Source organism: Carettochelys insculpta, chromosome 5 (assembly GCF_033958435.1).
Source record: "Carettochelys insculpta isolate YL-2023 chromosome 5, ASM3395843v1, whole genome shotgun sequence".
Lineage (NCBI taxonomy): Eukaryota > Metazoa > Chordata > Testudines > Carettochelyidae > Carettochelys > Carettochelys insculpta.
Genome location: NC_134141.1, coordinates 10,221,921 through 10,249,694, shown reverse-complemented (window position 1 = coordinate 10,249,694; position 27,774 = coordinate 10,221,921). Strand labels below are relative to the sequence as shown.

At 45.5% G+C, this 27,774-nt stretch overlaps 1 protein-coding gene across 1 annotated transcript in view; it reads right to left on the bottom strand.

The window, feature by feature from the left end:
* Positions 1 to 27,774, bottom strand: part of GRIN3A (glutamate ionotropic receptor NMDA type subunit 3A) — a 75,932-nt gene that overhangs the window by 8,076 nt on the left and 40,082 nt on the right. Inside the window, exons 4-7 of the mRNA XM_074994030.1 lie at positions 17,627 to 17,772; positions 15,627 to 15,742; positions 11,110 to 11,261; positions 1,401 to 1,565 (exon numbers count right to left, since the gene is read on the bottom strand). Of these exons, the coding sequence (XP_074850131.1) occupies positions 1,401 to 1,565; positions 11,110 to 11,261; positions 15,627 to 15,742; positions 17,627 to 17,772 (579 nt within the window). The remainder of the gene's footprint in view (positions 1 to 1,400; positions 1,566 to 11,109; positions 11,262 to 15,626; positions 15,743 to 17,626; positions 17,773 to 27,774) is intronic.

Sequence of the window (27,774 nt, the reverse complement as noted above, 5' to 3'; positions counted from 1 at the left end):
CTGGACTTCTAGCAGTTCACCGTAGGCCCAAGCCTCAGTAGGTGTCAGATGAGGTAGCTCAGTTAAGGTCTCTGCTAGTGCAGTGGAGGATCTGACAGAACAGAGAGAGGCAACCTCTGTGCTCCAGCAGCAGCTTCCTTCTCTCAATTGCATGCGGCAATAGAGCCTAGGATGGCTCTGTGATCACTACTGGAATATTGTCGGCCTAGAGATGCCCTGTTCCTCTGGCATATGGAAAAATAAGATCTAAATGCTTGCTGGGAGGGGGTGGAGGGAACACTAGAACCCGGCTTGGGAATGACAGTCTCACAATGCAGCTAGCCAGAGAGGTAACTGCTCAGTGCACAAGTTATGAAACAGCTGCAATTGAGAAGCAAAAAGAAGGGGGAGGGGGTGTAGTTTTACACCAAGTACTACATAACTGAGATTTCTTTGCATCCCCTCTGATGCTTGTCTTTTTCAGTGTTAAGTAATCTTGATTTAAAACTCTGTGGAGTCCCCAGCATATTTCTAACCACCTGTGACCTTCCCTGCACTTCTTCGGTAACTTGGATGGTGACAGGACCAAATTAAACACAAACGTCACATAAAATTGTATCATTATTTAACCTCTGTGGGTAGTGGTATTGAGCAGTTTTCCTACAGTTTTCTATCCCAGTTTTAGCCAAGCATGCTGGTCAAGGGACTGTATCTCAGGCCTCTTTACACTACTAAGGGGCCATAATGTAAATAGAAATAGGGTCTCCCATTTCCAGCCCTGCTGTATATTGACCAGCATATGGGGAAGTCTGGACTTCGCTTGCCAATGCGCATCAATACATCTGTGGACCACCAAGCCCAGATGGAGGGTAATTGAAAAACTTCTGCTGTGTCATTCATAAATGTTCCCAGGCAAGTGTCTACGTCCTCCTGCAGATTGTTGGAGAGCAGGTCCCTGGTCTGCCAAATAATGCTGATGTATATATAATTGGTTCTCCTTGACATGCGGTAATAGAAGGGATGCTACAGACCACCTGCTTTGACTGGAGTCATTGGTAAAATTTGCATTGATGGCAACTTCCAGAGTTCCCTCTTACGTTTTGCATCCATGGGCAGAATAAATTTTATGTGCACCAAGGCATGTGTGGATGTGCACCACAAATAGAAACACATGCTGCCCGCTGTGGGCGCTCTGCTAATCAGCTGGCTGGCATCTGAATATCTCCTGGGCGACCCCTGAGCACTTAGCTTACAGGGGACACAGGCAACTGCAACAGGTTCAATTAAAATAGCAAAGTAATCTAGGCCGGAGTCCATACCCATTGCAACCAATGGTAATCTTTCCATTGACTCTTCCAGCTTCTACTGAACAGCTCTGGACGCACACGAGGGACTTACCAGTGAGCTTCTCGAATACGTACCTGGCTTGTATGCAGCCAGTATTTCAGCTTGGATTTCTTTTTGATGCGTGGCAGGACCAATCTGTGCACGATATGTTCCCCAATGGTGGTGAGAATGGACAAGGCAAATCCAATGCACAACATCACAAAGAGGCCGGAGAAATGCTTAATGCCCATTTGCAGAGTCTGTGCGAAATAAAAATAGGATGCCCTGTTGGTGTGTTCTTACAGACAGCATATATGTTACGTTTTCCAATGTGAAAATATCTCCGTCAGTGAGCAGGCCTTAACCAAATCCTAATGGGCATGTAATGGACTGAGGCACACTTACACAGTGCGGCCAGCTGACTCTGTGGGCCCTGGAGCAAGATGGGAGGTGAGACCTGGCTCCATGACCTTGGAGGGGGTGGGGCCAAAGTCAGAAAGGGTGGGGCTTAGGGCAGTTAACCTTTAGCGCAGCTCAGACTGCTATGCTCCCCCCTCCCTTATAGCTGCGTGGAGTGGCGCAGTAGTGGTTCTGTGACACTTCAAAGGCTGAGGGCAACTGCCCCTTCTGCCCCCATGTTGGCAGCCCTGCATCCACACCACAGCCCTTTGGAGCAGCCTGGACACTTGAATGTCCATTGCATTGTCAGAGTGCTGAAGAGGGGCCTTGGTGTAAGTGAGCATCAGGACCAGTGATGTGGTTTTTGTTTCCTCCCTGGGGAAACTAGATTCGTAGCCCACAGCAGAATACCGGTGGTAGCTGTGTTATGTTAATCTGGAACTGCCAGCACTGCTGGGCAGAACATCATCCCAGGATTGAGGACCAAGGCTGTAGTCAGCAGTGAGTCAACTGTGATTAGTGGCGTGTGTGTTTGTTTTGAGGCAATGGTAACGATTTTCCATTCATGCTGAAGTCCAAAGGAGGGGTGTAATCCAGGGCGGATTGCAAAAGAGACAGCTCATTCTGACAGCCTCTTCTCTATATGTTACTTAAGCTACATAACTATCCTCATTTCACAGCCTTGAAAGTTGAAAGCACTTAAGGAAAATGAGAACAACTTTCTCCCCACCCTGTAGTTTCAGGACTGGGTAGAACTCCTTTAAACAGTTCTTGAGCCCTCAAGTGGTGTGTACAATGTTCTAAATGATAGAAACCCAGCAAAGCATCTGTGTATGGGGAAGGGGCGGAAGAGGGCTAGGCCTTGCATATTGTATATATTTAGTATTTCTTGGCTGTGTACATACACAGCTATCTGCACCATACGGGGCCCATGGGGAGAGGAATATTGCCTCGTCTTTAATCACTGTCCCCAAACCACCAGGGCTATATCTACACTAGCCCCTTCCTCTTGGAAGAGGCATGGTAATGAGTGAGATGGGAAGATGCCATGAATATGCAGCGCCTCATTAGCATAATGGCAGCCATGTGCGATATGAAAGCTCCAGTTTTGAATTGTACGCTGCCTGGGTAGATGGTGGGCCTTTTGAAAGGACCTTCCGAAAGGACCAAAACCTATTTGGTTTTAGGAAGAAGGGGCTTTCAAAGACTGGTGGGTTCTTTTTAAAAGACCCCCATCTACACGGGTGGTGCGCTTATAAGAACCCAGTGCTTTTGAATTGTGTACAGCCACCATTGTGCTAATGAGCTGCTGCATATTCATGGAAGTGCCTCGTTAGCATCTTCCCAACTCACTCATTACCATGCCCTTTCCGAAAGGTGGGTGCTAGTGTAGACGCGGCCCAGAGGAATATTTCCAAGAATACAAATCAGCATCCATCCATTAAAAACCAATTCTTTATGGCTAGAAATAGAAGAGCTGAATGTACAGGTTAGATAACTCTGGATTTCTACTTGAGAGGTAGGACTGTGTCTCTTTCATTCCCATTCTTTTGGGGATATTCCTGGCCTGGAGTGTTAGGCCCTGTGTAGGCTGGGGTGTTTTTACACTGTAACTACATCATAGTGCAAATTTCCCTGCTCTGGACAAGTCCTTAGATTAATATTTGGATATGTTTTTAAGTCCTGGCTTGACAAGGTCCTGGCTGAGATGACTTAGTGGTGGTTGATCCTGCTTGAAGCAGGGGGCTGGACTAGATGACCTCCTGAGGTCCCTTCCAGTCCTATGATTCTACGTTCTTAGGGTGTTTTTTGGGTTACAATGAGAACTCCAAACAGTAGTAAGTGCCAAATCAATTGACATTAGTCTGGAGGAGTCTCACTGTATTTTTGTTTCAGAAGTTTAATGGTGTCTTTCCTTTTTCTGTGTTTTGAAACACAATGATACAAGGTCAGCAATGCCTCAGATAGGCAACACATCCTAGGCAATCTGGTTCTGCATGTCTGGAGTGTTTTGCAAATGCGGCACGTCATTGATACAAGAGCACATGACCAGTGCTATCCCACATTGGCAATGATCTACGCTTTGGAGTTTTCTTCCCAAAGCTACTTACTTGCTTAACGTGTTGCTGGGCAGAGTTTCTAGGCACAACCTGACTCTGCTAACGAATTAGGTGATCTACGTGATGTAACAGATAAACAATTCTTCTACAGAAAATAATGGTAATACAGGAAGGCTCATAAAATACTAAGTGATGTCTTTGGGGGCAGTTGAAAAGCTGCACACTTTCACCCCAGGCCTTTAGCATCCTGAGATGTCCTGTCTTGGCCAGGGAGAGGGTTCCAGAAGACCTTGCCATCACTACTAGCTCCAGCTGAATCCCAGATACCACCAAGGAGGAAAGGGGATTGGAATTTAACAATGACCCCAGCCCATCTCGATTAACTTTTTCCTTTTTCCCCATATTTGATGCCATCTAAGAGACCATCAAACAAGGGGCAGGACATTCCAAAAAGCCTCTTCTGCTCCAGGGAAAAGGAATATGCTTCTTTTTCATGGTCTTATGTGAAGTGGCGTAGGTGTCCGTGGCCATCTAGGAGGTGGTGTAGCAGACAGTAGGCAGGAGAGATCCTTCTGATCCTCGATCTGCCAGCTTTTGTGGTTGCTTCATGCTGCAAATCATCCACGTCGCACCTCAGAATCAGGATTCACAAAATAGAATAACAGCAAACAAAGTCCAAAACTGTGAATGAATCATAGTCCTATCAGTTGCGCCAGACAACTGAAAGGTCCAAAATGTTCATCCTTGATCTTGTTCTATCTCAACACCCCTGAGACAAAGATGCAACAAAAATATATTGGACCAGATCCTGAGGTGGTATATGTTGGTGTAGGTCTGTTGTCTTCAGTAGATGCTGCTGAGTTTCTGACTCAATACTCTGTCAACCCTACTGAACTCATATGCAGCTCAGTCTAAAGTATTTCAACCCTGGCCTCTCCAATGAATTATTTGTTATTTATGGATCTTTAAATCACCTCTAACAAGACTTCATTTTCTATTAGCTCATGAAATGCCAAAGCAAGCATGGAAAATACTTAATCTGGCAATAAAAAGAAGATAAACACATTGAAGCAGCAACCCACCAAAGGTCACACTTCAGAGAGAAATTCCAGGACTAAGTTGGACAGGCTGAGTAGGAGGGAATGAAGATAATTACCACCTTATGTCTCGGAGAGTATGAAATGATTCAATGCAATAACAGGTGTGTGAACCATTACAAATAGCTAATTTTCTAAACTGTTTATACTGCACAACAAACTAATCAAGAGAAGGGAGATACAGCCCATCTCATTTCTATGTTGCTTTTACATCACTGCTCTGATCCTTAGCAGAAGGCCAAGCTGCTCTGGTCATTTTGTAGAATGCATCAGTGTTTGGCTGTGTTTTCAGACAGAATTTAAATGGGCTGCTCCCTACCACAGCTGTCTTCTGACCGCGACTGAATGGTACAACTGTGTGTCGTGGATCCTATACTGCCAGCAGATGTTTATATTTGCATTTGTATCCTGTTTGTATTACAGTAGCCCCTTGCCCACCTACATCATTTAAGCTTTCAAAATGAACAAGGGGAGGTTTAATGACTGCAGTGTCTTAGACATCTGTCCATCAGTCTGTGAGAGCTGGATTGCCATCAGAATGCTAGTGGACTCAGATGATATTCAATTCACTTTTATAAAGAGAGCTGGCTGTGCCCCATGTAGCGCAAGGTCAGAGCAGCCCCATGGGCTGCCTGTAAATGCAGATGTGTGGGTGAAAGAGAAAAGGAGAAGGCACGTTGCCAGCTGGTGAACCTGTAAGTCTATAATGGGAAGCAGATGAGAGAGAGAGCGAGATGGAGGCAGACAGAGGTTAGGCGGTCACTCAGTTCATCCATTTGCTTGTCATTGTAACTAGGGGAGAGGCTAACAAACATATTGCTGAAACCCGAGATTCTCTGCTCTATGGGGAGTTCCAGACTCAGGCTGCTTGGTACTACATCACAAAATCCCCGTTGCTAACAGCCGCAGAACTGCAGCTTTCCATGATTTAATCTCCTAGTCAGAAACTCTAAAATACAGTTAAATGAAGCTCCCTTATTACTATCCCATGCTCAATGCAGTCCCACACTGGGGGTGAAAGCAAACATTGCTTGGCTTTCATATTAAACCTGTCAAAGGGTTGTTTGAAAAGAGACCTGTCAAATATATTTTGAGACTTGATTGATCTCTCTAAAATGCAAAAGCTTAACAAGCCAATTGAATGTTTAGTGGGAAAGCACTCAAAAGTCTGAGTTTGTTCCTGGCAGATGGACAAGGGTTTTCAGTTTTAAAGCCACTTGAACTAATTAACTGCCAGGGCCTACTGGCAATCTTGATTAGGTTTAATTCAAGAGACTTGTTTTTAAATGTAAAATAACAGGAGGGTTTCAGAATTAACAGGCTGTCAAGATTAGATATGTTGCATTAAAAACTGTCCCCCTCCAACCCAAGAACATTTCCCTGGCAATATTAGTATAGGCTACAGGGAAACAGGATAAAAAATTGCCAGAAATAAGCTTCTGCCTGCCCCCAAAATTTTATTTTCCTGGAATTAGGCTGAGTATTAGAGTGACAAAAGTATGATAGGTTTTATTGAAAGAACATTCCATTTTTCTCAATTAAAAAAATGTTAATTAGGTTCACATTGACATTAATGAAAATAATAAATGCTGATGCAAGCTGCAAAATGCAGATACAGAGTCAGATCTACACTCCTCCAAGTTTGAGGATATCTGTTTTTTGACTGTTTGTTTGGACCAGTCTCTGGAACATGTTGTAAACAATTAGTGATGAATAAACCTCCAGGCTACCTTTTATTCAGTTAGACCAAAACATTTAGATGCTACTCTGATTTATTTGGGCCTACAAAACTGGAGAAATGGAAATCCCAGACAATCAGGCTCTTTTATGTATTCATTTTGATCACTCTACCAGATCCTAGGTTTAGCTGGGGTTGATCCTGTTTGGAGTAGGGGACTGCACTAGGTGACCTCTTGAGGCTTCTTCCAACTCAAAGCTTCTAGGGTCCCCAGGTAACATTGAGTGCTGGGGGTAGGGCTGGACTCAATGAGATGAGACAGCAACAATGGTTCTGTTGAGTAGGAATATATGGCTCGTGTCAGGGAACAGCACTTTGGAACAAAATGTGCAAAATAAACATAAAAGACCTTGTAGCTCATAAGTTATGTTTAGGTTCCTCAAGATGGATTTTTTTTTTAAATCACGTTGTAATCTTTTCACCCTTAGATTCTCTCAAGGAAGTTACTCTTCTTATTCATATCACAAGTCTTTTTATTCTACAATGGACCTGTAATGGGATGGACAAGACTCTGAGGCCCCCTCCTGGAGGCCTGGTGGTCGTGCCACACCTAACTCTAGAAGAGGACAATAGAGAGGTCCTCTTCAGCTGCCTAAAGCAGCTGTGTGGGACGCAGCCAATCAGGGCCCAGCAACCTAATAAAAGAAGAGCTGCACAGCAAGAGAGAGTGCAAGTGCACACACTCATGAAAGGGGAGTGCATCCTATTACACAGATACCAGAAGTGGGGATTATTTGGATTGGCCCCTGCAAACAGTGGCCTATGGAAGAGCTGAGAAGAGCTCTAGGCCAGTAGCAGCAGGCAGTCCAGCAATAACAAAACCCCCTAGGGGCTTCAACAGCAACAACTTCAGGATCTCCAGTCTCAGGCCTGGCAGGGAGCTTGGCATGATGACAGCATCCTCCCAGGCCCAGATGCTGCAAAGGAAAGAGTCTACTGTGGAGCTGCAGGTACAAAGGTCAAGTGGGGCAGCTGAGATAGGTTTACCCTGACATTGGCCATGGTTGTAAGGCCAGACTGGTTGCCTTGAGTGCCATCAAGACCAGGGTAACCTGATTGTAAGGCCAGGTTGGCCAACATACAGAATGCCTGAGGCCCAGGCTGTAGAGAAGGCAGAACAAAGGGACGTCAAGATGCAGTTTGGGGCTTGGAAGGCTGCTCCAGAGACAATTTGTTTCCCTTGTGGAGACATGGGCCACATAAGAAGGAATTACCCTGAGCAAATCTCTAACTGGGGAAGGCAGTACTGGTGCTATAGTAGACCCAGGCCTTCTCCAAGTTGACAAACCTGGGCTAGAGAAGAAAGGTAGGACTGAGGCCTATGCAATAGAAATGGGAAAGCACTCATGGGGCTTGAGCAACTCTTGCTGAAGACAAGATCCAGCCTGCAGCTGCTGTCCTGAGGGGAATGAACATGGGGAATGTCCTTAATATGTCACAGAAACTGAGGCAGGTTCAGGCCCCTGAGAGGAACCCTGTGGAGAAGAGCAAAATGTGAATCTCAGAGGGACAGTAGCACTCTCTGATGGGAGTATCAGAGGCAGAGGGCTTCTATTTCACAGGGCCTAAGTTCAGAGAATGACTGTTGGCTGGGACTTCTGATGGGGCACCCAGGCACCCCTACAACCGTCAGAACCAGAGCAAGGCTCTCTGGTATGAATTAAATAGCAGATTGAAGGCTTCAGAGACCCAGCTCCAGGGAACAGAATGGAGGTGGTTTCAAGCTGTAAAAGAGATGACTGAGCAGCTGGGACAGACCAAGCAAAAGGCAACTGACCCTGAGAAGGCAATGCTGGTGGCTAAACGTAAAGAGTTGGCCAAGGAAAGCAAAATGCATTCACTTAGCAAGCAAATCACTGGGCTCAAAAATATGGTGCCCAGGAACTCTGAAAGAGGTCAGCTGAACCAAGACATAGAGTAAGACGTCTCAAGCTTAAAAGACAGACTGAGGAAGCTAGGTCATCTGTTCTGAGGAAATACTCCCCCCACTATAGAGAGAGTGAGAATGTACAAGAAAGAGTAACTCTATCCCTGAAGGAAAATCCACAAAGGAGATGGATGAAGATAAAGTCTAGCAGATCTTAGAAAAGCTGCTCACCACACTAAGATAAGAGTTAGATTATGACCAAATAAATTGTCTCTGCCTCTGTAGGTGTGAAAGACTGAGGTGTTTCTGGAAACCCATGTGAAGACGGTGAGAAAGAAAGAGAGTACCAGGAGATGTTTTGGTTACCAATGGGGTGTCTGATGGGCTAGACCTCCAGGAAGACTTTGTGAAAGGAGTGGGTAGCAGTCAAATAAGGAAGTGGTTGTCCCGTGGCACAAACAATGAGATCTCAGGCACAACAGCAATTATAATTGTGGCAGTCACCCCCCTCAGCACACAGCAGACCTGTATGGTAAGGGACTGGGTTGAGCTAGAAGAGAAGGCTGCTACTGCTAACTGGAACCGGGTGGAAATCCTGGAACTACAGGTGCAGTTACTCAATATGAGCAGGAGGTGAAAGAGCTTTGCTCTTCACAGGTCAGGATCGTAGTACAAGCAGTAAAACAGAAGCAAGGTCTGACCTGACTCAGAGAAGAGAAGAAGGGAGGGTGGGGGGAAAAACTCTGTGCTTTCTGCTGGAAATTGAGCTGACTAAAGCTCCAGAACCTGCTCAGGATTCAGCAAAGGTCACAGTCTAACTTGGCAAAGAAGAAAGACCTGGACTTAGGCCACTACAGAAAAGAAAATGGTCTCAGAAGGAGCTACAGTTGTCTGTTGATGGAGAGAGATGCCCAGCCATGGCTTTAAAACCCTGGAATCTTGATGATGTGGCAGAAGAGTAAGGCCGTAATAGGAGCTCTGCTTAAAAAAATAAAAAATAAAAGAGCTTTTCCTTGAAGAAAAAGGAACCTAAGTGATCCTAAGCTGCTGAATGTCACCTGCATGATATCGTGAGGTATGGAGAGCACAAAAGTGGGTGTTGCTAGGCCAGGTATTGAAAGCAGTAGGCAAAACCATACAGTCTCTGGAAGCCCTGGAAGGGATCTGAACCTGGATAGAGAGATCCTTAACTCTCTCAGGTGTACTTAGAGATGTATCCGAAAGGACTCCCCTGCAGATCAGGAGGCCACAATAAAAATCTTTATTTCTGTGGAAAAACCTGGATGGTTAACATAGTACACAGGAGGTAAAAGGCTTTGATCTGAACATCCTGCATGTGGTAAATTACAACATACCACTATGTACAGCATATGGGCTGCCAATAAAAAGAGAGATCCTGAGCTGTGATCACTTCCTAGCTCTTAGAAGAAAATAGAAGAATTGCCAAAAAACTTGTGGACTTCCTAATGTCAGCCAAAGAAAAAAAAAGCTCCCCCTTGACTAAAGAACATGGCCGAAGGGTAACTTTGGTTGAGCCCACCCTTGAGATAGGTTGGCTCTGAATGGAGGAGCTCCCGGGGACCTGAACCTAAAAACCTCTCCAAACAGAGCTCTGAGAGGAAACCAGACTAACTGAGGCAAGAGATTGCCAGAAGTTCTCCAAGTGGAGAGTGGTCTAGGAAAGAAACCCTCAGAAAATGGGCAGCAATCACCACTACCAGCTCATCCTGTTGAAAGGCCTGAGAGGGAGTTGGAATTAAAAGGGGACGAGGATTATAAAAGCTCTCCAGGTAGAAAGGCCTTGGAGAGAGGCCTTGGAGAGAGGTATCCTGAGGAAGCAGGGCAAAGATTATAAAAGCTTTTCAGGTAAATAGGCCTGGAAGGGAGAACCTTGAGCAACCAAGACAAAGTGAACATCTCTCCAGACAAAGAGGACTGGGAGAGAGTTCTTTCGTAGAGTTGGGGATGGGGGAGAGGAGGCTCAAGGTGTGTGTAGGGAGGAGGGAAGAGGCGGGGGGTGGTCTCTGCACTCCTGGAAGGGGCACCCCTCAGAGCCACCTGCATCATGCTCTCCCATCCACACAGCCTTTCGCACCACTCGGACCACACCATATGAGGCTCCAGTGGGGCAGTAGCAGATGGGTGCCCCAAGCCCCCTTGAATCACCAGGTCCCCACAGTCAGCAGACCTGACTGGAGGAGAACAGCTGAGATGCCACCCGGACAAGGCCCTGAGATAAGGGTGAAGAATGTTTTGGGGTCATGGGGAAGAGGCCTAGGCAAATATCACAGCATATCAATGCAATTATTTAATGGCCATTGCAGACAGCTGCTGTCTACAGGGTCTCTGAGGTGGAATCCAGAGTAGAAGATGGGTGGCCACCACTTCCCAAAGCTGCCATTGGCTGGGACCAGCCAAGCATGGCTACTGGGAGCTGCAGGGGGTGGGGCATCAAGCCTGCAGATGCTGAATGTAAATAAACTGTTGCATGGCTGGTCAGGCTGTGTGCCGAAACTTGCTGACCCCTGTCTTAGGCAGTAACCTCTTCCAGCCAGGGACTCTCCTCTGTTTGTGTCATGAACCTCCCAGTCAGATCAAACCCCAGACCATATCATTTCTGTGACCCCTAAATGCATGGCTTACCTCAGTGACTGCAAAACTTCTTTTCCCACATGGCACAACCTTGTACCACTTGTCATGCAGCACGTCCATGAAGCCATGGGACTTGTATTGACTTATCAGCTCAGATATATTTGAAGTCAGTGGAGAATTTGGGGGAAGGCCGATGCCGTATCCTAGGAGAAAACACAATAGAATGCTTTTTGGCTGGTTTTGGTTGCTTATGAGTAGTTGGTATCAATACAACCTCTTCAGAAATCTGGGTCGCACAACTAGTTGCTGTGCTTGGCTATAAGGTTAAGAAAACAGGTCCCATGGGGTGTGTTGGCTCAGCTATAGTCTGACAGGGCCCAAACCCAAATGAGATTTTGCAAAGCAAAATAGTGTAGTGTGCGCAAACATCAGTATTTGCACACACAAGATCACTCCTGCAGATGACAAGGTCTACCGAAACAAGTGTGCAAAGCCAAAGCAGTTCAACACAGTAATACGGCAACGTGAATATGAATGTTTTCTAAATGCTTCATTTTAGAAAAACAGCCTCTTATGCATTTGCTGAAGGCCTCTGTCTCCTTTATACCAGGACTCCTTATGTCACCCTGGCAATGTAAAATGGCTCTAGAGTGGGGAAAAAGTCTAGTTGCGGATGGCATATTACTTACCAAAAGTGTTTTTTTCCAGGTAAACTCATGGTTTTTGCCATCCAGAGAGAAGTCAGTCAGTCCCAATTTATAGCATTTGCTTCTTAAAAACTGTTTTTTGTTAATGCACATCACATTACACTTTGTTTTACTTCGATATTCAAGTTATCATTCCATCTGGTAAGACTAATTTAGGGTTGTGCCAATAAAAAGCAAAACTGCAGTGTGTGTAACGCTAATATACGTAATTATAATATTAAACATTGTAATATCAGTGAACGCTTTTGGTTTGGTGCTTTCTCCAGGGAACCACCACTTTCTTGACTCAAATTTCAGTTTTTGCTATTATGAACAAAAGTAAGAGCAATGTTGTAGGCTTGTAGCATAGAGCAATAAGAAGCACACGAGTTGCAGCCTAGACCATGTGGCCATGCAGTGCTCTCTAGCAAAGGTCATTTTCAATGGCATGGACAGACTGAATCTGTTCTTAATGTCTGACCAGAGGTAGCTGAAGTTTGAAAAGGCTTGTTCGGTGCTTGCTGGACTTGATGGACACCGATGCAATTATTTTTCCAGGTTTAAACTAAGTTTAAAGCAGTATTTCTCACTGCTCTGTCCTAAACTAGTTTATCTCAGGAAATTGCCACCCCAGACTTCAATCATTTTGGGACCGCTTTACACCCAGAGCAGCACAAGGTGTCCTTAGCATTAATTTGTAATCAGGCTTTCTGTATTCCTTGGTTAGAAGGCCTATGTGATAGGGACGTGTATTTGAATTCTGCAGTGGGCAACCACATAATGTTTACTGAATTATTTCAAAATAAATATTAAGAGAGATGGAGATTTTATTGTTACACCTCCGAGTAGCTCAATAGCCAGCGGGCCAGATTCTCATTCATAGACAGTACTGTGCTCAGAGCTGGGAGGAATGATTGGCAGCTTGGACAGAGAAACACGACTGCCTACCTGTATACCCATCCACCCAAACTGGGAATTCCACATCCCAGTGTAAACAGGCTTCAAATGGGCACCTCTGTATTTTATATCCATATGAAGGTCCCAGGTCACTTTCAAAGTGCTCTAAAAATCCTTAGTGCAAATGAGACACTCAATCATTCTAATTAGTGAATGCCAGGCTTCAGAAAAAACAACCCTGTTATTTAATTTTTTACATAGCCTAATTTGTGCACACGGAACATGCAATTGTATACATTAACAAATAAATGCATGTGCACCTTGGAACTTTCCAACAGGAAATTACCTGTGACCTGTACACCTCTCCTTTCGACAGTCATATGCAGCTCTACGGTGTGCATCTTAGGCGCACACTTCGTAAAATGTAGCCCCATCTCTCAAATGCCGTACCAAAAATGTTTTGTGAAAACAGCTGGAGATACAAACTGAACACCCTCGAGATGTCTGCAGGTGTGTGACTTGCTATGTAATGAAGCGGCGTAGCATTTGTATGGGTATTTAGCTGTGCGTTGCACTTTACATTTCTAAAAAGGTTAGTGCGTAAATGATAGAGCCCAGTTCTGGGACTCAAAAGACCTAGGTTCTATTCTTGGCTGTACCACTAGCCTAGTAGGTGACCTTCGACAAATCACTTTGGCTACCCATGCCTCAGTTTCCCCATCTTTAAAATGACAGTGATAACTGCATTCCAGTTGTAATGTGCTTTGAGACCTAAAGAGGAAAGGTATTCTATAAGAGGTGCATATTCTTGTTTTTATTTTACTTTCTCAAAGCCTCTGCAGCCTCTTATAACTACCTGCACAGAGGAGACATTTGCATGGCTCCAAGATGGAAAATACTGCATTCCTTTGATCTTTGGCCTTCTTTAATTTAAAAGTCGTTCGAACTGCATGTATATGATGGCTTTGTGTGTGGAAAAACACGAAGGACAGCACCAAATAATGAGCACAATCTGTGTTGTAAATATGTGGCAATTCGATGCTAGAAGATGTGGGACTAGAGTTTATTATTTTTTACTGTTCCTGACTGTCATGTATTCAAAGTTTAGTGATTTTGTAGCCCTCTCCATAAAGCTAGCCCTTCTCACCTGTACACTTCATGAGGTATAACTCTGACTGCTGACAGACAGACAGATTTATGATGAGTGTTACCCCTGCTGGGAAATAAAAATGTATTGCTTTTTAATGTCCCAGTGTGCTAGAAAAAGACCGCAACTGAGTGTCAAAGGGGGATTTGTTATACGGCTGGCATCTTTGGGGCCTACAGATTGAATGATTAAACTCCTTGGCTTCCATCATCTTCATTTCCTGTTGCGGTGTGGGAGAGGTCACTGCCTTGTGATGGTTCCATTGGCTTGATTGCTCTTGGAAGGAGAGGATGGGGGAATAATTTCCATTGATCATACATCACAAAAATGAAACCTGACATGTAATAGCTGCTAGTGTGCTGGAGCCCTACAAGATGTGCTTGCAGGCTGCACTGTGCAGCTGTCGGTGTGCCACTCTTCATAGACTGGCAGTTTAAGAGGTCAGGTAATTGGAAATGGTGAATTAGTTATTCTAAAGAAATCTCCAAACCCAGCTGAATAACCAAGCATGACTGTTTGAAAGGGAGATTATGGGAAATCCTTTTTTTGTTTTTGTTTTTTTTTGAATTTGCGTGTTTATTGGCAGAGGTGGAAAAAGTACCCAAAAAGTGACTTGACTAAAAGTACAGCTGTTTGAGCGGGTGGGTTGGGGGTGACTGTACTGAAGGACAAGTCACTGGAGTTCCTCTTGAAAAATACTTGAGTAAAAGTGACCATGCACAAACACATGCATCACAACTTTCGTGTACTCAAGTACCCAGAAGTGAAAGCAAGTGCACTTTTACTCAAGTAGCTTTGGGAGACTTTTCTCATCTCTGATTATTGGTGAAAAGTCTTTCATAGAGCTGCATTACTCCATCCTGAATTGTGAAAATGAGTCTTCCCTATCTGACAGCAGTTTAGGTGTCATTAGATATGACTATTTCAAAGTATAGGGTCAATTTCTGCTCCAGGCAAGAAGACAGTATGCGCAGGATTGGCGTAAGGTGATCCTCTGTGGATGTGGTACAAATACTTCCTGCAAGCGCTTATCACAGCGTTAAGGGTGTGAAAGACCCATTGGCCATATTCTCCTTCACTGAAGAACTATTGACAATCAAACTACAGACCTCCCCCCGCAATAATGCAAAAATAGTCCTTGGGGAAACCCCAGCTGCATGGGCAAGACACCAATATCCCATCTGCACCAATCTGCCAGCATCTTGCCTCCTGAGCACAGCCAGAGTGGGCAGATTCTGATGCCTTCATGGCTTTGTATTCTCACAAAGGAGCAGGCAGAACTAGTCACAAATAATCCCTGTGGGGATGCTGTCCTTAGGAAGAAGTTCCATCCCATTCTATGTCCTTAGCCTAAACCACTTACCATAGAATTACTTGAATATTTGGAGAAATTACTGTATGTCCAAACACTTTGTTTTACCAGGGTCTCTCCCCTTATCACTGAGTTCCCTTCCAACAGGCTTTAGTCTCCTATTAGTCACTGTAGGGCTAGCCTGAGATTAAATATTTAGATGACAAGCTCTTTGAGACAGGACTGTATTTTGTTCTCCGTGGGTACAGTGAGTAACATAATGTGGTTCCCTGAGTGAAGCTTGTAGGTCCTACCACAAGAATAAACTGCTGCACAGTCACTGTTCCACTGCTAGCTAATATGCAAGTTATTTGAAATCTGAAAAGAGGAAGGAGAAATATTTTGGCTTTATGAAAGTCTATGGGAGCTCTGCTAGGACACTTCAAGGTGGCCAGGATCTTGCCCATAGTCTTGAATTCTGTCTGTGTTCATTATATGCAATGCTAGCAGGGAGAATGTACCAGGAGAAAGATACAGTCTGAAATACCTTCAATGGCAAATGGTTTCCCCACTGTCAAGAGTTTGCAGTCAGCATCTATTGACACTTCATAATCTAGGAGTGCTTTGTCCATGATGAAGGCATCTAGTTTCTCCGGATCATGCCTGTGTTCAAGATCAAAGTGAGAAATCAGAATCAATATGAGAAGCTTTACAGCTTTACAGCTGGAAACCAGGAATATATTTGTTCTAGTTCTCAGGAAGCTTCTGATGTAAATCTGACACAAAAGCTAGCCCAAACTTAATTAAGCTTATACATGAGGAGGCTCATGGGTTATCAATATCAATACAGAACTGAGTTAAATATCAAAGATGGAAGGGCTAAAGTGCAGAGAGATTGATCTGGATGGCAGAATATCAGCATAAGAACCAGTTCTGTTCATTTGACATATCCTTGGCTTGGAAGAAGGAAAATGCCACAGGATAAAACTCAAAATGAGTTCCGTGCACTGTAGCAAGAAAGACCAACGGGGAGGGAACCAAACATCTCTAAGTCTGTCACTCAGGCTCAGTTTCTTGGTGCTTCTTCTAAGTTTTAGGATGGGGTGGTCAATCTTTGAGCTGAGCAAACCCTTCGAAAGGTTTTCCTTGAATACTTGCTGCCGTTTTAAAACATATATCCTTCATCCAGGCTTACTTTTCTCTTGTATTCACTTTCCATGAACATTTGCAGGATTGAGTTTCACTGGTGTGAATGTTTTATGGAAAGCAAATTTAAGGTGCTGATAGCATGTGTGGAAATGAGCATCCTGTGTCCCCAGCTGGCAGACTTGTGAGAGACCCCCCTGACTACAATGGAACTAGATTGAATTGCACCCACTGAAAACGTCTGGGGTGTTAAAATGGGGTACCATAAACTATTAAACAACATAATTACAAGCAATTATGTGCAGTGATCCCCATGGAATCTAAACTGTGGGTCATTATTGTGACCATGATTACAGCTTCCTGTCTTGTTATAATTGCAGAACATTGAGAGGGATGTGTTTTTGAAACCACACTCCTTGCTGGAAGCATGAGGACTGAGGTTATAACTTTCTGCCGATCTTGTGTCACTGCTGTTCTTATTTATAATTTTTCAAAGGACTCCCTATTTGGGGCACAATTGCTGTTGTGTGGGAGACGCTGAGATTTTGAATGTTTGATTTTATCAGCATGGCGCTCCTGGACACCATGCCTGCTGCCCAATGAATATCTTTCAAGCACAGATCCCTGCCTGGCATTTATCTTGCTGCCTGTTAGCAGTAGAAGGGTTGTCATGTCACTGTACAGGCTTTCTTTGCCTGTGAACAGCCTCCGTGTGCTCTCCATGCTGTGACTGTTACTCCTTGCTCCTTTCTAATGGAGAATGAACTTGTGCTTTCTTTACTGTCTCCACCCTGCTGTCCTCCATGCCAAAGCGTTGCAGCTGATGCTTTTGAAAGTGGAAAGTCAAACATGGTCTCTAGGCAATAAAAGTTTGCTGTCCTTTTAAAAAACACACAGGTTGAACCTCTCTAGCCCAGCAGTCTCTGACCTGGCAACATTTGTGGTCTGGCGTGATTTTAGTTAGCCAGGTGTCCGCTTATCAAGGATGTGGCCAAGTTTCCTGCAGTCCCATAAAGTTTGTTTATAGCCACCAGTCCTGGCTTTCAGTGTTCTGTGCTGTTATTTAGCTCTAATTTACCCCTAAATGTTTCCTAGGGGCACACTAAGCAGTGGAAGTGATGGTAATGTGTTAAACAATATTGACCTCCCGTGGTTTGGCAAATTCTCTGCTTCAACACTGGTCAGATCCCAAGGGTGTTGGACTAATGAGGTTCAATCTGTATCCGTAAAGAAGATGAATCTAGAAAGCATGTACAGAGGACACTTAGAATAACTAAGATCCGCTGAAGTAATTGGAACAAGGTCCATTGGCTTCAAGGAGCTTTGGACCACAGCCTTAGGGGACAGTGGAATTAACTGCTCTTTGATCAGTCTGTCATCCCATGAAATGGAGAGACTCACTTCAGGTGCTCCACTCCATCTGGAGTTGCAGGCACGTTGTACCGTCTCATGTACTCATGCATCTCTGGGAAGCTCTGCCTGACGTAATCTTCAGCACTGCTTTCTCGCACGGTTCCAAAGCGAAATCCCTGGGAAGGGTGGTGGAGCTAAGAAATAGGAAGAGACAGACCACAGTAATTAGTCTCACGTGCTTTGAGTAACCCCTGTTTCAAGCCCTTTCTTTGGTGCTCTAAAGAAAGCTACACAGATTTTACAGATTTTTTTTAAAATGGGATCATAGACCTCATTGCAGAGATGCATGCTATCTTCAGGACCAGTTAATATTAGGCTAACCAGTTATGTGCTCTTAGGATTTGCTCGAGAGTTGTAAAAAAATATTCCCCTGAGCCCATGACCAGCCTGAATCCAGGTGAAGTTCAGTTTTGTTCTCTTTGGGAATCCCAGCCCAGGTTTGAGGAAGAGGTTGTGACCTTAATTTGTAGCAAAGGTTGAGAAGTGAATAGATTACTGTGAATGAAGTGGACAGGGAAACAGAGAACTGTGCGGGAGGGGGATTTTGGAAGAGGGATGTTTATAGAGATTTTTAGTTTTCAGAGTAAGAAAGGACCATTGTGTTGGACTTCCTATGTAAAACCAGGCCCTAATGTTTCTCAGAACTATTCCTAGAGCAGAGCTTTTAGAAAAACATCCAGTCCTCGTTTTGAAATTGACAATCCACTACGAGTCTCAGTAACTTGTACTAGTAGCTCATTACCCTCTCTGCTTAAAATTTTAGCCTGCGCAGGCCCCATCCTGAGGATCAATGAGACGTCATTGGTGCATAGCTCTTGTGCTGATTTGGTACGGGGTGAATTTCATCCCATGAGAATAGAACTTTTCTGTACCTTTTTGTCTGGGGCTAATGCTCAAATGTCTATGGAAGTCAAGTGGTGGGTGCATTCAGGGAGTCAGGGGAGGGACTCTCCTCCTGTTTCTTCAGGCACTCCCTGGCTCTAGCAAGAGTGTGCAATCCAGGTCCCGTTTACCCCTTCCTTACAGTCTGCATTCTTCAGCGGTTTAAGGGAGAGGATGCTGCTAACTCTGAATGAAGAGCCAACAGCGGCTTTGTTGCCATTAGTAGTAAACAACCTTTTGTGAGGCCTTGGAAAAGTACAGCTGTGAATTCCTCGCAGAAGAACGTGCAAGGGAAACATTATTATACTAGTGCATGAGACACTGAGTGCAGCTGCCTCAGCAGAACCACACCGTACAAAGCGCTGTCACGTACACAAAATTAGCTTGGATAAAAACAGAGACTTTTGTTTTCCAGTCTCCTTCAGGCACCATAGTAACAGAGAGGGAGCCATGCTAGTCTATATACTATCAAAACAAAAAGCAGTCAAGTAGCACTTTAAAGACTAGCAAAATAATTGATGAGGTGAGCTTTCGTGGGACAGACCCACTTCTAAGAAGTGAGTCTGTCCCACGAAAGCTCACCTCATCAATTATTTTGCTAGTCTTTAAAGTGCTACTTGACTGCTTTTTCTTCAGGCACAAGAATGTTAAGGGTTCTGTGCCTTGAAACTAGCAGTGAGAGTTGCAAAACTTGGATGAAAATGCATGTTTTAAGTTGATGGTATTCTTTAACATTTACTTTTGGCTGCCATTTGAGAGAACTCTGCCACCCTCAAATCTGCTTTAGATTTCTCCCAAGCCTAGGGTGACCATATGGGGGGAAGGCAGCTCCACCAAGCCCCAAGGATCTGGGAAGGAGGTGGCATCCTCCAGCCCTCCCTGAGCTCTTGTCCACAACAGCCCCCAGCGCTACCAGGAGCCCCAAGAATGGGGCAGCCACAGCCCTTCCCTGAGCCCCGAAGAAGCTGCAGAGACAGGGCAGCCGTGGCGTTTCCCCGCTGTTCCCTGAGCCTCAGCCACAGGGATGGGGCAGCTGTGGCTTCCGGTGGAAAATAAGGGACAATTGGTCCCTTTTGTAAAATAAGTAGCGATGCCTTTTTGGCATCCCAAATATGGGACCATCCCACCAAAAACAGGACAGATGGTCACCGTAACCAAGCCAGTGTTGCAAACTCTTTATTATGGCTCTCACAAACTTTAAGAAACTCAACTAAGTCCTAGCTGCTGGAGTCATGTGATGAGAGGATCTCAGCTTTCATTTAAAAAAAAAATTATAGCATGGATGGTTTCAGAGAGGGACTAAAAAACATGAACCTTAAAGACTCAAGCAGATGGCAGATAAAAAAACTCCAAAAGTAGTGGTTTAAAAAAAAACAACTTCAAGATATTTGAAGGCCGATTCATCATTTTTGAATCTTTTGGTGTTTGCAAGAGTGCATTCTACAGCTGATTTATCTAAAGGAAATTTCTACAGGGAGCTCACACATGTGTATTGCTGGTGGAACTGAAGAATCTACTATTCCACTTTATTTTTAATTTGTAGTCTCATCAAACTGGAAGGTGAGTAATTAGCCAGGGGAGCTCTGGTCGTTCTCAGTACTTAGTCTCTGCTATTTAGTACCAGAGAGGTAGCTGTGTTAGTCTGTGTTCTAACAAAACAAACCAGCGGTCATGTAGCAGATCTCCAGACCTGAGGAAGTGGGTCTGCCCCATGAAAACTCATCCCATAATAAATTATTTGCTTTTAGTCTTTTAAGTGCTGTGTGACTGCTGGTTTGTTCTGTGCTGTATAGTCACAGAACCTTGAAGACTAAGCGAGGAAAACGTCTACAGCAGACTGGCCTTCAATGATTCAAGTCTGATTAAATGAACTAAAGCACGGCAGATACGTCTTCTGGCCAAAGTGTAGTTGGGGATAATAAGCCTCCTATCCTGTTAGATGCATTATTGCCCCACGCTGTAAGACATTGAAGGGAATGAGGAGTTGTACGAGGCTAGAAACAATCTTTGAGGTACTAACACGTCAGCAGGCACAGAAATCCCTGAGCAGCAATTTTCTAAATAAGCTACAAGAATAGCTACAGGAGGGTATGAAACAGATGAGTATTTCCAGGTATGGGTAGAGTATTGCCCTGGTTTACTCATCTCAGAAGCTGTTTGTCTTTGCTTTGAAGGCATGGGGGAAGAGGTCATTCATGATGGCAAAGAGATACTCGCCGCTTAGTAAAATACCAGTTCAGTTAGCACAGGATATTGCTTCATATTGTGTCCTCTGCAAGAGCTTCCCACCACATGTACCCAGGGGATGCTGTGGGAAGGGGGCTCCTTAAGTATGGGGAATACCAAAGAGAGCAGTTTGACTGGCAGCCAGCCCAGGTAGACATTTTGAGTAGGCAGTTTCCATTTGAACAATTTCTCCCTGCTGAAGGGCTGAAGCGGAGCATGTATCTCAAGCGCCAAAGAGGGGCCCCACAGCTCAAAGCTAATTAGTCAATCAGCAAAATGGAATGAACAAAAAAACCAAAACAGCTGTGGACATCAGGCAGGTAATTCCCATAGGGAGCCACACATCTCTTTAAAACCGAGCCAGATCCCGAGGGGTCCATGCCATGACTTCCAAAGACACCTAGGAGGTTTTATTTGTAATTTTTAAACTGATAGTTAGCATTCCTGAGGCCTAACGGTAGACACAGCCCTGCAAAATGCTGTGGTTTGGCCTGACACTTAATAACAACACCTATGCTGGCGAGATACCAGTCAGGAATGTATAATGTAATGGCTACTGTGTGTACATGCATGAATCCTGGACAGCCTGTCGGTTCTTCTCATGCGTTTTATGCAGCCTTTGCCCTCTGGTTTCCCCAAAGGAAGGAGGAAAGGAAGTTCTAAGACCAAGAGTTAGCAACAATTTTCTTCCTGCTCCAATGTTACAGGCCTTTGTATTTTTCAGTGAAAAGCTCCGAATTCCATTCCTGAGCTCATTCAGCGCTAGGACATGGTTTAAAACAGGGTTGGGGAACCTTTTTGGGTCAGTGCCACTGACCCCCAGAAAAGTGTGAACCAAAGAAGAAAGAAAAATTCAACCCCCTCATCCAGCCCTCACTGATCTGGCCCCCTAATGAGAAGGAAAAAAAAACCCTCACAGATTGTGGCCTCCAGCTGAGAAGCAGGAAAAAAAGACACCCTCCTCAAGCTGCAGTCCAGTGAGGGAGAGGTGCCGAGGCTCAGGGCTTACCCTCAGGGCTGGATTAACTCTTTTGGGGACCTGGGGTTAGTAGATTTTGTGGGAACCCCAAGGCTCTAGCATGAGGGATTCAATGTGTAGGAGGGGACTGCTGAGGAGAAGGCTGGGGGTGAGGGTTGGGCTCTGGGTGGTAAGTAGGGTGCAGGCGCAGACTGGGCGTCGGTGGATGGGATCTGGGTGGGAGGTAGGGCACAGGTGTGGGCTGGAGGTGGATATACAGTGTATGAATGGGAAGGAGGGTGCAGCAGTGGGTTGGGGGTGCAGGGTATGGGCAGGATGGGGCCAGAGATGTGGACACCTACCAGAGGCAGCTGTGGTGGGGGAGGAGGGGCACAGGTGACTCCAGCATTGCAGGAAAGCACTTCCTGCTGGCGCCACCCCACCACAGTTCCCATTGGCTGTGATTCCTGGCCAATGGGAGGGGTGGGGTGGTGACCTCAGGGAGCGCTTCCCTGCAGCATACAAAGCCTCTTCCCACCTGTACTCTACCTCTCACCCAGATCCCATACACCCACGCCCAGACTGCTCCTGCACCCTACTTACCACCCAGAGCCCAACCCTCTTCCTCCCTGCAACCAGGCAGAGCCCATGGGCCGAATCCAGCCTGTGGCCTGCTTTGACTGGGCCTGTAAGGCTCAGGGCTCACCCCCTCCATCGCTCCCCATAGTGGCATGAGCTGGCTGGCGCTGCCACTCCACCCAGGGTGCCCCCCACCTGTTGGAGCACCAGGGGGAGCTGGATTTGGCGTGTGGGCCATAGTTTCCCCACCCCTGGTTGAAATGATGACTGCTTTGTTTAGGCAGCCACAGAGCTATTAACAGTCCATGCACAGCTTTGGGGGGGGGTCCATGCAGCGTTTGCCTCAGACACTGAGCTTGTGTATCTTCCATAGGCTCTCGCCCTGTCACTTTATTCCAGGAATAGCAAAGTCTGGCCTCTAGATGAGGACTGGCATCTCGCAGTTCTTCTCAGAGGCAAGTACAGCAAACACCCGTGTCCCCTTGGCGCCAAGCCTCACTTTTCAATTTCTGCCTCTTCCGCATGTTCATAAAACACTCACTGGCCGTGTCTACACTAGCCCCAAACTTTGAAATGGCCACGCAAATGGCCATTTCAAAGTTTACGAATGAAGCGCCGAAATGCATATTCAGCTCTTCATTAGCATGCAGGCGGCCACGGCACTTCGAAATTGACGCGCCTCGCCGCCGCGTGGCTCGTCCCGACGGGGCTCTTTTTTGAAAGGACCCCGCCTACTTCGAAGTCCCCTTATTCCCATCAGCTCATGGGAATAAGGGGACTTCGAAGTAGGCGGGATCCTTTCGAAAAGGAGCCCCGTTGGGACGAGCCGCTCAGCGGTGAGGCGCGTCAATGTCAAAGTGCCGCGGCTGCCCGCATGCTAATGAAGCGCTGAATATGCATTTCAGCGCTTCATTAGTAAACTTTGAAATGGCCATTTGCGTGGCCATTTTGAAGTTTGGGGCTAGTGTAGACGTAGCCACTGAGTGGCAAAGAGGCTTTAGGGTTTGCAGATTGGGAAGAAGGGATATCATCTTAGTGGTTGGTGGGAAGAATGGGAGGCTCAGGGGCATGGCAAAATGCACACGAACACAAACTGAGCTCTCCACACTAATTCAAAGGTAGGAATAAGTGTAACTGAGGCATGCTGCTATCTGTCCCTAATGCAAACCAGACCGAACTTCCTGGGTATGTATTCAGGGGGCCTAGTTAAAGACACCGCTGTGGTCCACGCTACTGAGGCTACGCTACTATTTTTAGATGAGATCTAACGTGAGTATTTCTAAAAGAGCTGGGAATCACACCCCCAATTTGTCCTACAGAGGTCACCTAAATGTGGCAAGGAATTAAGTTGCCCATAAATCCTACAATGAGAGCTCAGTGAGGATTTGTGTCATGTGTCTGGCACATCAAATGCCATCAGCCTGGCTGAGGACATGTAGACTCAGATTTTTAACAGCCATACGGATTTAGAAGTGCATGGGTCTGACGTGTGCACGCACAAGTGGGAATATGGCCTTGCGCTCGTGCGTCCGGTGTTGCACAAGAGTGAATTTGGCAAAAGCAAAATTGTGTGTTCAGTTTGCAAAAAAGTCAAATTCCTATTCTGATTAGTGATTTGGGACTTTCTGATTATCTTGTGAACTCTACGCCTATTATGCTGAATAGCAATTGAGGGGAAAAATAAAACACAGACATCCAGTGACATGGGGGAATAAGAAGACATTTTCTGGTAGAACCTCCATGGGGAAAGGCCTTCACTGGCTGCATGGGGAGTGAACCTAGTACCCTCTGGTGGACCCTTCAGGTATCTAACAGGGAATAGGTAGGGAGGGATATGGAGTCTGGCAAGACTTTGAGAATCTCGAGTAAGAAACTGCATACAATTTTGTTCATGATGTAATAGCTTAATAAAAGCACATCACTGAAACCTGAGGTTCCCTGTCGCCCCATGCTCATTGCAAGCATGGTTCATAAAGGACTTGGCCAGCCAGGGGCCAGGCTGGTTGATCTGCTGCATCCTGGTTTTAAAATACAGACATTGTGTTTGTTGTCTTTTGACCACAGCCTTTTTAAATCCAGAGGAAAGTTAGTCTGTCAAGGACTCAGCTGGGCTATAATCAATTGCTTAAATGTAAATTATAGTTAATTATAAAGAAATGAGAGCAACCTACTCTTTAGCTATTTAAATTTAGCAAGTGCTTCAGTGATATTTGATTAATCAGATGCACTATCTGCCTCACTGATTCTGGATAGGATACTGTGCATCTTATTATTTTTTTCAAAGCCATATTTTTAGCACTGCGTGGCTTTTAATCTGCTGCTAAAACTATGCAAATGATTTCACAATCCTTTCCCCCACTCCAAAGAATGCTGAACCATTAGACAAGGGCCAAAATAAGGTATATAAAAAAGTGCTATCTACAGTGTTCCCGCTCATCTTTTTGATCCAGTGAAGAATAAATTTTATGTGCACCGAGGCATGTGCAGATGTGCACCACAAATAGAATACAGGCTGCCGGCTCTGGCTGGCTGTGAGTGCTCTGCCGATCAGCTGGGCAGCACCTGAATCTCTCCTGGGTGGCCACCCAAGCACCCAGCTTACAGGGAACACTGGTTACCTGCCATATAGGCAAGCAGGGGTCCTCAACCGTTCTTTCTGAGGCCTGTCCTGTCCCCCACCAGTGTTACAAAAGCTACTTGGCCCACCTTGTCACAATTGTTTATCTCCATATGCTGTAGATTAAAAGGAATGGCAGGGGGCAGGCCCACCAATGGAAAGGCAAAGGGGGCAGTTGATCCCTGGCCCCTTTGAAATGCTGCGGAGCACTGAGTTGTCACTTCATGTGTGGCTCTGAGGGAACGTGTGGGGGGAGGGCTGACTGCCTTAAGCCCTGCCCCCTTCTGGCATTGGCTCCACCCCTTCTAGGGGCAGTGAGCCATACACCCCACCCACTTAGCCCCCCAGGCCCATGGTGGCTGTCAGCTCCACTGGCAGGGAGCTAGCAAGCTAGGCTATTACCCTGCAAAGCCAAGTTGCATAGGGTTTGATTTCAGCCCCCGAGGGCTGATTTTCTGGAGATTTTCCAGAACAGCTTATTTGGAAATAATGCTGCTACGCACAAAATGCATATCGAAATAGCGCTCTGCTATTTCAAACTAGAGCATCCGGACAGAATAGGACCTATTCAGAGTAGAGCCCTTGCACACACTTTGGTTTATTTAGAAATAGCCCCATTCTCTGTCTACCCAGCCCCTATTCTGAAATCTCTGTTTCGGAATGGGTGCTATTCCTCATAGAATGGGGGTTACAGAATTTGAAATGAACCATCCTCTATTTTGAAGTTATTTTGAAATAGCGGTTGTGTGGAGGGGACGCTCATAAAGTTATTTCAGAGAAGCTGACGTTATTCCGAAATCACTTTGCTGTGGCATCTGTGAGTGTTTTTCTTATTTCAAATAGTCTGGATTGTGGTGATCCGCTTCTTATAATTATTTTATGCAACTTCTAAAACTCTGGCATACTCCTCAATGACAAGCATAAATGCAAGGTCTCTGCTTTAAGGATTTTTCAATCTAAAGCCCTGATTTTTTCAGAGATGATCATTTGACTTCCATTGGATGACTCCTGTGCGTAAAGTTATGCATGTGTTTGCTATAAGCGCACTGCTGGATCAGGGTTTGACATGGCAATCTCTTTAGGACCAGGAGGAAAGAAAAGACTTAAAAGCACCCTTAACTTTGAGCATGTGGCTAATCAATGGGACTGCTCATGCATTTAAAGTTAAGCAGCTGCTTCAGAGCTTTGCTGGAGAGCAGCCTAAATCACAGCCATTCTACAGATGCACTTCCGTAAAACTACACTGAAAACTAGACAAGGAAGGAAACATTCTGAGATGTCTGGGCCTAGAAAATATTTTTGAAATGCTACTAAGTACACAAGTTTATTACTTTTCTCTTAAAAGCACTGTCATGTCGGCGCCTGGGGACTTGACAAAGTATGTTTCCTATTTATCTTCACACTGTTCTATCTTCTCTTGCTCTTGTTGGTTCCCTCATGCCTACAGTCTCTGGAAAATGGTTGTCATCCATGGCAGAGCACTGATGTTTGGGAGAGTGGTTTATTTAAGTCTTAACTGAGAAGAGTGTTACGGCCAAGGAACAGGTGCGGCATTCTGGGTGGACAGATTGGGGCTTGCATTGCTCCATGTAAAAAACAGCTGTGTAGATGCTGCAGCTTAGACTGGGATGGGGCGGGCTGAGTCTTCAGAGTATGAGGGGCAAAGTAAGCCACAATTGCAAAGTGTTGTCTTCTCAGCTATGTTAGACAAGCCCCATCTATTGACCTGGAGTGGGAGGCTTGATGCTATGGCCTTTGCAGGCATAGATTATGAAGATTAAGAGCACTCAAACTTCCCAGCTAGAGAACATTTAATATGATCTTATGGCTAGGTCTACACTAGCACCCCCCTTTTGAAAGGGGGATGCTAATGAGACATATAGGGATATGCTAATGAGGTGCTGCAATGAATATGCAGTGCCTCATTAGCATGATGGCAGCTGTGGCACTTCAAAAGTGCTGCTTTTGATCACACGCAGCTCATCTACATGGGGTCCTTTTCGAAAGGACTCCACAGATGTCGAAATCCCTTTATTCCTATTTGGTTATGGGAGGTGCTAGTGTAGACACAGTCTATTTCTTATTCAGGTCAGTAGCACTTCTTTAGGGTAGGGGTAGCTCAGTAGTTAGAGCACTGGCCTGCTAAATCTAGGGTTGTGAGCTCAATCCTTGAGAAGCCCATTTAGGGATCAGGGCAAATAGATATCAGGGATGGTGCTTCGTCCTTCTTAAGAGGACGGGTGACTGGTCTCAGTGACCTCCCAGGGGTCCCTTCCAGCTCTATGAGACACATAGGCTATGTCTACACTAGCCCCAAACTTTGAAATGGCCATTTTGAAGTTTACTAATGAAGCGCTGAAATGCACATTCAGCGCTTCATTAGCATGCGGGCGGCCACAGCAGTTCAAAATTGACGCGCCTCGCTGCCATGGGGCTCCTTTTCAGCTCATGGGAATAAGGGGACTTCGAAGTAGGCGGGGTCCTTTTGAAAAGGAGCCCCGTTGGGATGAGCTGCGCGGCAGCGAGGCACGTCAATTTCAAAGTGCCGTGGCCACGCGCATGCATTTCAGCACTTCATTAATAAACTTCAAAATGGTCATTTGCGTGGCCATTTCGAAGTTTGGGGCTAGTGTAGACACGGCCATATACTTACATTTCTCTCCCAGTTTGAAATCACCAACAGAGAAACAATGATTCTGAGTGATTGCTTGGGAGGAAACAAAGAGACTGAGGACTGTGTGCAGTTACAGCCATAAAACAAAAGACCAGCATTGTGGAAGATACTGTCCTCTTTTGTCCCAGCCATCCAGGGCCAGGCTTTTCAAAAGAACCCAGCGTGCAACAGCTGCCATTAGGACACCCAAAGAGGGGCCC